The sequence below is a fragment of the Rattus rattus genome, chromosome 3, assembly GCF_011064425.1.
Source record: "Rattus rattus isolate New Zealand chromosome 3, Rrattus_CSIRO_v1, whole genome shotgun sequence".
Lineage (NCBI taxonomy): Eukaryota > Metazoa > Chordata > Mammalia > Rodentia > Muridae > Rattus > Rattus rattus.
Genome location: NC_046156.1, coordinates 142,719,218 through 142,731,685, shown reverse-complemented (window position 1 = coordinate 142,731,685; position 12,468 = coordinate 142,719,218). Strand labels below are relative to the sequence as shown.

At 43.9% G+C, this 12,468-nt stretch overlaps 1 protein-coding gene across 1 annotated transcript in view; it reads right to left on the bottom strand.

Moving 5' to 3' along the window:
* Nucleotides 1-654: 654 nt before the first annotated feature.
* The window catches only part of Stmn2 (stathmin 2), a 49,038-nt gene continuing 37,224 nt past the window's right edge, over nucleotides 655-12,468 (bottom strand). The window contains exons 4-5 of the mRNA XM_032898637.1: nucleotides 7,288-7,479; nucleotides 655-2,002 (exon numbers count right to left, since the gene is read on the bottom strand). Of these exons, the coding sequence (XP_032754528.1) occupies nucleotides 1,943-2,002; nucleotides 7,288-7,479 (252 nt within the window). The 3' untranslated portion in view covers nucleotides 655-1,942. The remainder of the gene's footprint in view (nucleotides 2,003-7,287; nucleotides 7,480-12,468) is intronic.

Here is a 12,468-nt window from a genome sequence, read left to right as displayed (position 1 = left end):
TGGTCTACACAGAGAGTTCTAGTCTCATCCAAGCTACATAGGAGACACTGTTTCACTGGCTTAAACTTAGCCAGTGACCTCGTGAGTGACAGCCCAATTTACTTATTCATAAATCTGCATTATTCCAATTATTTCTGACTTTCTGCTCAAAGTGGATGCTGTTTGTCTGGCCGTGTAATACCCATCTGGGTCCCTGGCAGGACCCTGCTGGGTCCATGTGTACAGCGCGCTTGTTGGCAAGACATGGTTTGGCAGCGTGGTAGGGAAGTCACATTTTAACAGAAGGCCCAGGCTGGGGGTGTCCTGTGGGCAGCATGAGAGAACTTGAGGTGGTGCCAGGAACCCCACAATGCCCAGAATGAGGCTTGATTGCTCAGGACTGCTAGCTGGGACCTTCAGTTTCTCCTTCACTGTGCCTGTTGCTAAGGGGAACAGGTGGAAGGCCTTCCCCACTGGGTCAGCCTGTCCAAGGAAGCGGGGGTGGGGTTGGGGAGGTCCTGCTGCTTCACAAGGGAAGTCAACCAGCAGGCCATTGGCTTCCTCCAAACTCATTACTGCCTCTTTGCTCCCACGATTGCCCAATCCAACAGCTCTCCTACTACAATCTCAACACCAGGGTCTGAGCACACAGGGCTGAGAGACCAGACCAAAGCGTTATTAGTTCACAGAACTCCAATTCTTTATTCATCACAGTTTGCTCACAATGACATACAAGAAGATAGCACTGATGAGGAGTAAGTATGCAGGCAGCAACCTTCAGGAGTTGGGAGTTGGGGAGAGACAACTTCAAAACTGCAAAAGGTACGTATGCTGGGTCTCTGCTGATTCTTACAGTGGCACAAATGCCCTGCCTAGCCCCCTTAACTGCGGCAGCGTCACAGATGGAGTGATTTGGTCTTGTTTATAGGCAGGATTGCCCTACACTGGGGATGAAAGACCAGCTTGAGTAACAGTCCACAGTGTTTGTGATTTCGTTTGTGTGTTTAATGCAACAACCAGCTCACAGTCTCCAAGTGGAAAAATATTTAGTAGCATCATGTGCTTGTACTACAGGCAAAAGCTTAAAACGAACATCGTCACCCATGGCACCCACAGATAAGCCACCGACATGTTGATTAAGTCATTCCATCAAAATAACCGAAACAAGAGAAGTAAGCCCACTTCATGAAGAACAACGTCATGGCCGCTCGAACCCTCTGGCTTTGTGTTTGTGTTCGGCCCATTAGAAGGTTCAGCCTCGCCCTTCTACCCTCATTGAGCACAGCTCTGTCTTCCCATCCATCTCTTTCTAAAACCCAAACACGTGTGAAACACACACTCCACGAGAAGCAGAAGTCAGTGCTAGGATTGGTGGATTTCCTTAGCCTGGCTTTGTGGTTTCTAGGCAGGAAGCAGATTATGAGCAGAGAAATGTGGAGGTTCACATGGGCACACGGTCCCCACGATCTAGGTGTGGTCTTGGCCAAGCTCGGAGATTATAGAGTCATCTAGGTCACTAGGCAATGGTGGGTTTCTAGCACCATAGACTGTCTACTGACCTCATTTTTGGGTTGGAATGAAAAGGGCAGGGACTGAGTTCAACATGGGGGAGCTTCCAAAAGAACAGAGCTAGCAAATTCATTTGAGTGGGAAGACACAACATCGAATGCCTGTTACAGGACATGTAAGATTATGAAATAACTTGCATAATGCAATACTTGTATTTTTTAACAAAAATGTAAATATTTACAAAATAAGATCCAAGGTACTTTTTTAAACATCAAGCAAAACATTCTGCAAAGAGACCGCATTGATTTATTTTATTTTTGATTCTGTTTTTTTTTTTTCATAATGAGTTCTTTTTAAACCATGTCATACATTTCCCATACTGATATCGCATGATCCATTATAATATAGGCAGGGGGATTTACTATGGGAGGGGCGTGCCATACCCGCCATTGCTTCAGCCAGACAGTTCAACCTGCAGTTCCTTGTTCCTGCGCACCTCGGCAGCATGCCTCTCCTGGAAACAGCGAGGGCAGAGGGGTTAGTTCACATGGTCCCAAGAGTTCAGAGAGCTACCCTAGCCATTGCTGGACACGTTGGCCCGAAATAACCCAGGGTGGTGTCTACCAAAGGTAAGAATTCCTAAAGGAATTTTCTTCACTTCACAAGGAAAATGTGGGCCTAAGAGACATCACAGTAAAGAACACAAGATATATAGTATCTTTATTATTCTTTACCCTTCCCTTACAGGTGATCAACCCTGGAACCAAATGCCTTGTAAATGATAAGCAAGCCTTTTACTGTGGAACAATGACTTATCATGGACACCACCACCACCACCACCACCACCACCACCACCACCACCATCACTACCATGACCACCACTACTACCACCACCACCACCTACAACAACAACACTGTTTTTTTTTTAAATTTATGATCAAAAGGTCAAATAAAAATGAAGAAACAATCCAAAGAAAATATTGACTATATTGACTTCTGTATAAATTCAGAGACAGGTACTAACATCTGACATTGATGGTTTCTGCATAATCTTAATTCTTTCTTTCCTTCTTTTGGGCGATTTTAAGGAATCTGTGCTTGCCCGTGGGCACTTTGGGAAACTGAGATCCAGACATTGATACTGTCTCTAAACACCTTGTTCGTGACCTTCCGAACCCAAGTCAGCATCTTTCCCAATGCCGCACTGTGCTCTCGGGCATACACTGGCCTAGTGAGTCCAGCAGAGTCGGGTTTTCAGGACTGTGAATGCTTGGGGTTCCCAGCCTTGCACCTAGGCTCTTAAGGCTGGAAACAAGCTCTAAGTTCTGTTTAGGGCATCCTCTCTGCATAAAGGCGCCTCACAAGACCACAGACGAACACAGCTGCTGCATCTGAGCACTTGCAAAAACAAACTCTGCCCCTTTATGGGGCAGTCACATGGTTCTAAACAGGACAAGTCACATTCTTGTCTCCTTGGCTGTGTTGACCATGAGGTCTCGACTGTGTCATTTCACGCTGGGCACATTGCCTGTGGTTGGTGCACATTTATTTTCGTGGGGAAACTTTACTAATAAAGTTACTAGTCTTGGCGTCCATGAACCTTCTAAGGAAGGTGTTGATGGAGAAAAAGTGGATCTGGTGTTTGTTTATTCTTCTACATTGGATGATCATAGGCACATAGCTTTGCATAAAGGTGCTAAATGGCTGTTGAACTGAATTTTGAAATGCTAATTATTAGTAATATTATTTATTTTCTATTTAGAACATTTTAAAATTGCTTTTCTCCTCAGGTAGCTTTTTTTTTTTTTTTGATTCATTCTTAATGATTTTGGCCAGCTATAAAGTAAATCTTATCATTAAGATCTATCAAGGCTAAGGTGCCTGTGCTTCCAAGGGTCTTTATACTATATTACTGAGCATGTATTTGTTACCTAATGCTTAACACACCTATGTCCATATAGATTTTTATTAGATGAATTTCTTTCATACTTACAGTATTGTAGTAGAGATTCTGTTATACCCATTTTACAGAGGAAGAAACCAAGGCATAGGAAGGCTGAGGAACTTTTCCAAGTTTATACAGCTAGCAGGTGGTCAGATTCCACAGTGATTATATATGAATGTGAAAATGCTTCCCGCCTCTCAGCTTTAGGGGGTAGGAGTGGCAAAAAGTGTTACATACCCTGTACTTCCTCCAAAGCTAAAAAATTTGAGGAAGTAGGAAGTTGACTCTAGGGAAAGATTTTTGAGGTAATGTAATTTAATTGGTTTAAATGAGCCTTTCACACACACTGAAACACCACGAGGACAAGGAAGCAAGGCGCATGTAGAGAAATCAAGCTGTGTTTGGAAATGTGAGGAAATTAGAACAGATGCAGCTGAGTTTTCTTTTGTTCAGTCATTTCGAGGCAAAGCTGTAGCGGCGTCCCCTTCTCACACAGATAGAGAGTCATTAGTGAGAACAGAGCTTGTATGAAAACTGGGAGGATGCCAACACCTTCCCTGCACTGGAAGACAACGGAGCTCCAAGTAGGAACAGCAACTCCGCCAGACTGAGCACGACAATTGGCACTGTCAGTCTACTTCGGACTCAAATTAGTAAAGCTACGGTCTTGCGAAAGGCAATCAAAGACTTCATCTGAGATGGAGGTAACTTTAAAAGGAAATTCGGATAAGCCTTCTGAGCTTCTAAGAAAGCCTTTCCAGGAAGTTTGGTTGATCTGCTATTTGGACACTTTACATCCACAATGTGAAATGTATACTCCTGATGTGTTGATGTGACTTTAAATGAAAGTGTTGGGGAAGCTAGAGTCGGCCTGTACAGTAATGTCACCAGGTTGTGGTCCTGGTCAGAGAATTGCTCAATGACCAGAAAAGTTCAGCTAAGAGCTTCAAAGGTTGTTGCAAGTCTTTGACTATGAAGTCCATTAAGTTCACTATGGAGTTCACTAAGGACGTTGTCTATGAAGTTCACTAAGGACAATGTCTATGGAGTTCATGAAGGACATCGCCTGTGAAGTTCACTAAGGACATCGTCTGTGGAGTTCACTAAGGACGTTGTCTATGAAGTTCATAAGGACATTGACTCTGAAGTTCACTAAGGACATTGTCTATGGAGTTTACTAAGAATAATGTCAATGAAATTCACTACGGACAATGCCCATGAAGTTCTCTAGTAACTAAAGTTGCTTCTTTAGTAATGTCTTTTTCATTATGGATCTCACACTTAATTTTTCAGGTATACTTAGAGGCCCTGAATCTGTAGTAGGCACATGCATATTTAAATTTACACAAGACTCTCTTCAACTTTTTACTGCCATTCTTTCTCAAGGGAAATGTAGTAGCATTTTGACACTGTAAACAGCACTTTTAAAAGAAGATATCTTTGAAAGATGGCTTTAGGAAAGCTGGTCCTCTGAAAATATGGGACTTAGATATTTCTTATTGGAAGCCAAGAAGTGTGAGGTCATTTCTTTCCCTTCCTTCATCTCTTAATGCATCTTTTAATGGCTGTATATATCAAATATAATAAGGATAGGAATTAAATGACCTGTGGTAATAATTTTATGAAATCACATTTTCTAAGTTAATTAAAATGCAAGGTGACGTCAGCATTGTCAGGTTCTTTTCTTCTTATAAATGGTTATGAGTCAATGGTACAAAAGAAAGGTCAGAAATGAGTTGGGGAGCTCATAAAAGTCCTGCTGCCATACATCAAGATGCTGGTGGTCATGGGATCAAGGGAAGCATGGAGTATCGCTTCTAGTGCTTATGATGCCATATTCAGTGACTGAAAAAGAATATCAAATTCAGCTCAGAACACACTTTGGTCTGGGAAAGACTTGCATCAACATCTACAACCTTCATTCCACTTGCTCTATAATTTTGGCCAAGGCAGTAGGCTCTCTAAGGAACAGGTTCTTTAGATGTGGAATGGAATAACAATATGTTTTTGGTAGCCTCGCTGATTGGATTAAATGTGACAATGCATGCAAAAGTGCCTGGCCTTCGTTGAGTAATCAATAATGGCTGGGTTTAATCCCTTCCCCTTTCATTATTTATTCACCAGACACATTCAGTAGTAACTGGTCACACCAATGGCACTTGTGAATCAGAACAAGAAAATGAATATAAGTCAGAAGAGAAGAATGTAAGGTAACAACACACGTGACTTCATAACGATTAAATCTATGCTTATAGATTATAGAGACTGCCTCATAGGAAAAGAATCTTGTTCTCTTAAGGAAAATATTTTCACTTGAAATTAAATCATATTAAATAATGTAGTATGCCGCTGTTGTCACTAAAGTAATGGCTACGGTGCACCTACTTGATGCCTGTTGGGTTATTAGACACAAAATTGCTCACTATGCAGACGTCAGTTCTCTTCCTTCCTAAGTTCTATACTTCTAGTTGGTGAGGTAAACCCAGTTGTGTGAGCTTTGCTGGACACTCCTTTGATTTTTGTTTTGCTGTTATGAGGTGTGCAAATTTTATGAACTACTTTACAAATAACATCAAAAGGGACAAGCTGCAGGTTTGCATGTGTACTTCAAAACCCGTGGCTCTCCTGGATGGCCAGTGATGCTGTGGATACTCAAGGTGAGGGTGGCTTAGCGTGGGATCAGCACAGTGCATGCCTGGCAACTGCACTGGATATTTTCAGGGACTGTGATGCAAGCTCAAGGCTAGGAGCTCCCAGAAAGGACTTGTAAACCAAGGAAGACAGAGGATATAACGTCAAAGGCTGTCCTGGGTCTCAGGGAAGCACCTGCTTTGGTGTCACCACATGTGAGCTGTGGAGAAACAGGGTGTTGTTCTGAGGAGCAAGGGCACACCTACTTATAAAGTTTAAAAAGTTAATCTAAAGTTGGTTCTCCTCCTTCTGCCCAAATCCCTAGGATGTGTTCCCACATCTTTGAGGGCCTCAGTGTTTTACTTTCTGTATTGGAGCCTACAGCATTTTCTGGGCAGAGATCTTAAAAAACTCAGGAAGAACACATTCCGTCTAAAGGACCTCTGGGAAATAATATTTTTAAAAGAGTGTAGCTGGGAACTGTGGTACACGCCTGTGATCTGAGCTCTGAGTCTGAGACAGGAGGATTATGAGTTTGAGTGTAAACTCTCAGTACTTAGGAGACGATGGCAGTGTCTCTCGAGCCTGCAGTGCCTGAGGTAAAAGAGTGGAGAGAGCAGGCAGGGATGGTGAGATGTATATGAGATGTACAGATGCATCTTTTCAGAGCTCCTAGTTTTCAAGCTTAATCCAATTTCTGGAGGTGGACAAAGCAAAACTACTCATAGCTGCAATGTGATTTTTTTCAAAAGCAGGCGCAGGTGTGTGCGTGACACACACACACACACACACACACACACACACACACACACACACACACACACACACGTACAAAGTTAATGAGAAAGACCTGAGGACTTCAGAACATGGCGAAACAATAGTCTCTAAGCTATGCTTCCCATGCTCCAGATTTCCTTGTAGATTCTGTTCCATAGAGAAAATGGGCTTCGGATAAATATATATTTTAAATTTAGTTTCTGTATTAAATACATACTTCTTTAAAGAAATAATATTTGTTAATTTTATATTAAGTATTGTGTTATAGTAGTAATATAATCAGGCAAATATTAAAAGTGTACGGGTTTCTATTTTTCCAACACAACGGTTTGTACAGGCGTCATACACATTTGGAACTAGCCTTCCCGAGTCCACCCTGTGGTGGAGTGTTTGACAAGGCTTCCAGCGCGGATAACATCCCCTGCTCTGCCCTCTGCTGCCCTTACCTTTTCCTGCAGACGTTCAATGATAGCAGCTAGATTAGCCTCACGGTTTTCCTTAATTTGTTCCATTTTCAGGATCAGCTTCTCCTCCGCCATCTTGCTGAAGTTGTTGTTCTCCTCCAAGGCCTTCTGGAGGACTTCTCGCTCGTGCTCCCTCTTCTCTGCCAACTGCTTCAGCACCTGGGCCTCCTGAGACTGGGGAGGAAACACAGCACTTACACTTATCTGGACGCCTACTGCGCTGAGTGCTAGACTGGGGCTGCAGCTGCGAGCGGCGCTCTCCGCACCGTGCAGTCCGTAGACCTCAGCACCTCCAACAGAACATGTCGGCGGAGACATGGCTCCCTGAAATTTTGGCTGTGAAGGTTTTGGACAGAGTATCTCAGAAATAATATTAGTTCTCATCGAGGATCCATTTTGTAGACTATCTGGCCAGTTTTTCCTTTCAGTTTTTTTTTTTTTTTAAATAAGATGTTGCTAAGAAGTTATGCAACATGCAGTCTTAGAGTGATACAGTGGACCACAGCTTTCTGTGGGAGCCTGAACAAAATGGGGAAGGCCTGAGGCCTGCATTTTCTTTCCCCTCTGCCCTTTTATCCGCCCCACTATTTCTAAGTGTAGGGTGGGCCATATAGGAACCGCTCAACATTGTTCATCAAATTCACTTTTTCTTTTTCTAACACACCTGTCCTTCCCCTTTCCCAGGAGCTATAATAATTAAATTCTCTCGAGCTGGAGATATGGCTCTGGTAGAGGCACTTGCTGCTTCTGAAGGAACTAAGGTTTGATACCCAGCACCCATATGGCAGCACACAACTGTGTTCCACTCCAGTTCTAGGAAATCCTTGGATGCCAGGCAGGCACACAGTGCACAGTCGGACATCCAGGCAAAACACCCCACACATAAAATAAATTCTTTGTAGGTTGAAAACATTTACACAAATGCAATGACCACTTGGACAAAAGGGAAGAAAGCCCTGGTTGTGGCTGTCCTCCTCACTGGTTCTTCAGGAGTGAGAACAGAGACATTGTAGTTAGCTGTTTCCTGTGCATGCTCTCTCTTAGCCTCAGCAAGATGTATGGCTGTCCTCAACTGTCATCACTAGGGGCTTGATAATGGCAGAGATTCCAGTACCTACCTGCCGAGATCGATTTCCAAAGTTCTTTAGTGAGGCCAAGGAATCTCTACTTTTGATTAGCAACCCAGAGATACTATTGCTGGTAGGCCACAGTCTGCTCTGTGCAGACACACTGGCTGTCTTCCTGCCAGGGGTAAAAGAGTGAGCCACCATACCTTGCAGTATTAAACTCTCTGTCTCTCTCTGTCTGTGTCTGTGTCTGTCTGTCTGTCTGTCTGTCTGTCTCTCGTGTGTGTGTGTGTGTGTGTGTGTGTGTGTAAGTGCACTTCCCTTTGCAGGTGTATGTTAAGGTCAGGGATTGGAGTTAGAATGTAACACAACACTGTTTCTGTTTTATTTACTCATTTATTGTTGAGATGTGGCCTCTTGTTGAACTCAGAGCTTGCCATTTTGTAGACTAGCTGGCCAGTCAGCCCCAGGATCCACCCACCTGTCTCAGACCCCAGAGCGATTGGGAGATCAACAAGTGCCTAAATATTTACATGGATGCTGGGTATTTGAACTCAAGTCATCAGACTTGCACAATAAGCATCTTACTCACTGGCAATCTTCCCAGCCTTGGGACTCAGTGTTGAGACAAATTCTTCACTAGAACTTAGCTTGGGGCTCTGGAGCGCTCCATAATTTGGCTAATTCTGAAAGTCAGCCTTACTGCCTATTTAATGCAGCTCGCTGGCTGCTCTTTCTGCCTGTAACGTCTCTGGTGCTATTCCTCGGAGAAAAATCAATTCTTCCCTGAATATGGCTTATTCTCGCACTTGCACCACCCAGGAAGAAGACTGGTTTTGATCCCAGTATTTATATTAGTGAGCAACAAGTTCAGAAAATTATACAAAGACCTGACATAAAATGAGAGAAGCTGAACACTGGCAGTGCATGATCTAAATGTGTGGAAGCATGTTCCTACATGTGAAGCAAAGTTCTCACTGCATGCTCAGTGTTCCTACTGTGTGTTGTGGTTGGGCAGATTAGAAGAAAGGCAGGTTGGTCGTGTGGGTTTGAGGGATGGAAGCTGGCAAAAGCGGCTGCAGATGCACTGTTCAAGGTGAGTGTTTGGCCCCGAGGAGCATGGTGGAGACTATGTTTCTGACACAGAAGGTCTCCGAGAATTGAAATGGAGAGTTGGGCAAGACAGTGGTCAGTTGATAGGATGCAGAAGTAAGTTAAGGAAGAAAGAGTCACTCAAATGTGGCATCCGTGGGGGAGATGTCACTCTCGCTGACTGTGTGAGAAATTGAGGTAGATTGCTGGCGGACCGTTCTGTGAACGTCCTCATAAAGAACTAAGGATCACTGGAATGACTCTGTGAGGGGCCCACGAAGGCACGGTGACGAGACAGGGAGAAGAGTTATTGTCCATGCAGGAACGCTTGAACATTTTGCAAAGAGGTTAATTAGCATCTCTTATGCCACTGAGTCTAAGAGTTTAATTACTGCACAAATGAATTGGACGATAAATCTGAGTTAACTGGTCTATAAAACTCACTTCCTTTATACACACGTAAGAGATTTAAGACTACACTTTAGAGGCACCGGTTTTCCGTGGCGTTTGAAGTACACATTCTCTTGCTGCTTTATCTTGTCCCCACTCATCATTTGGGGGTATATTACTTGATACCCAGAACTATTCATCAAGCACCAAATCCCTTAGTTCCAGAATGCCTTTCCACGACTAGTCTGGATGCTGCCTCTGTGAGCATCAGGCTGTCCGTTAATGCTAAAAGCATTGTTGTTCCAGTGAAGGCACAGAATCATGGTGAAACACGACAGTGAAGTGTAGCTGTGTGAGACAACATGAAGCACTTACTTCATGTCCAAAAGCCAGGAGCACAGAAAGAGACAGGGAAGAAACCCATGGAGTTTTCATAAGGATCCCTTCTCCCACTAAGCGGATGGGTTTGCTGAGGTCCCCTTACAGAAAGAGAGTCGGGTGACCTTCCTTGCTTAGAAGACCACCAATAGGGAGATTTTATGACCATGCAGCATGTCGGCTTCCTGAATACTAAACTGTGACTACAAAAACGACCCCCATTCTCCTATATTCCATCTCAAGTGCCATTTCTAAGTTATGATGCCAGCTGCCAGTGACAATTCCCAAAAGAATGCAAAGTTGCCTGACGGTTCGAATAGCCTAATGATTGAAGGAACATCAGTGTGAAGTCAGAACCTGATTACAAATTGTCTTAGGCTAGTTTGGGCTTTTGAACAGTCGTTATTCTTCTTTGTGTGCGACCTGCTGTCCTAGAGAGCATCACTTAATCCTTTGAGGTAGAGGAGTCTAACAGACCACGAGGTTTCACCAAGCCCAAAGCCTCACACAGCAGTGAGGACTATAACAGAGGTTTCTCTGCTTTGCTGTGACCTGCCTATTGTGTGTTTCCACCAGTATATTACTTCTGCTTTGAGGAGAGATTTGTACTTTTGCTTGGCTACAACATGTCACTGGGGGAGAGTTCTTGTAGGAAGTAGAGGGTCCTCCCCATAAAGACTGAGAGCCAGCACCATGAAAAGGATGGTGACTGAGTAAACTGCACCCAATTCTGACCCCACAGGAGCCATGGCTTGACAAATGCACAACTTCAGGGGAAGGAGAGTGGCCGTGTTAGAGTTTTAGAGGTCAAATGGAGACACCGAGGCAACCAGTGGCTGCTAAAGAGTCCCTTTCACAGCGTTTCATTTAGAGCGAGGAGCTCACTTCTCTTTCAGAGAGGTTCATAGGTCATCAGAACCCACCGTGCAGCGCGATGTTAATACATCGATTAAGTCCTGGTGGACGGGTTGAGTGGGGAGCCTTTTAATTTAATCAATTGTAGTGTACAGTTTTATCAAGCTTAAATTTACATCGTTTTTCATAATATTAATGTATTAAAGCCAGTTTTAGTTGGCCCAACCTACTTGTACATCTATTATTCATCAGTCTGCTTATTCTATGTATTATGATAGACTAATTTACATCTCCAATATGGATAAAATGTACTATGTGGCAGCACTGTTAACAGAACTGCTTTCCTTTGTAAAGTCATTTGCTGGACCCCAGCCCTTGCAGGCCAGAGCTGGGTGCATTTTAAGCCAGGGATAGCCAACCCTTAATGCTGCTCTTTATCAGTCTGCAGGGAGCAATGTCCCCTTCTCACAGTGCTTGTGTGACAGGGGATGTGTTTTACAAGTCCTTTCCATAGGTGAGTGTGCTGGTTTGTTTTTTTGTCAGCTTGGGAAGAGGAGATCTCAGTAGAGGAATTGCTCCCATCCGATTGGCAGTGAGCACATTTGTGGGCCTTTTCTGGACTAATGATTGATGTAGAAGGGCCCGCCCACTGTGGGTGGCGCCACCCTGGGGCAGATGGGCCTGGGCTGCGTAAGGAAGAAGACTAAACAAGACTGTAGGTGATATTCCTTAGTCTCTGCTGCAGGTTCCACCGTGAGTTCCTGACCTGTCTTCTCTCAGAGATGCATTGTTACCTGGAAGTAGAAGTCAAATGGGCTCTTTCCTTCCCAAGTTGCTTTTGGTCATGGCATTTGTCACAGCCATGGGAGATGTGGGGGCCTAGGATAATGGGTACGAGAAGATGGAGTTTAGATGACTTGCCCAAAGGCATTAGTTAGTAAGTGGAGAGATAGGTTCAACTGCAGACACTCTAATAATCACGTGTTCTTGGGATGATTTGAAATATTCCTTTAAAGTCTGTAGTCTGCTGCAGATAATGAGACCACAGGTTGTCTGCACTGGGACATGAGGGAAAGAAACCATTAGTAATGAGGTTGGCGCAGCGGAGCGTTGGAGGTATGCACTGGGGATGTGCGCAAGCGCACTGGGGATGTGCGCAAGCCTCCTGCTGTGCGGATGATGAATGGATGGGCACCGTGCCTGGCTGGCCAACGTGTTAATGTCATTTCCCAAATGCGGTCAGTTGCAATATGAAGAGCTTAATTTCAAAAAATAGACACTGATTACCAGAGGTACTTTAATTAAGGAGAAAAAGCCAGGAAATGTTACATTCCTTTTAGAATGTGCGTTTTTATCATCTAAACTATGGAGCGTTAGTTCT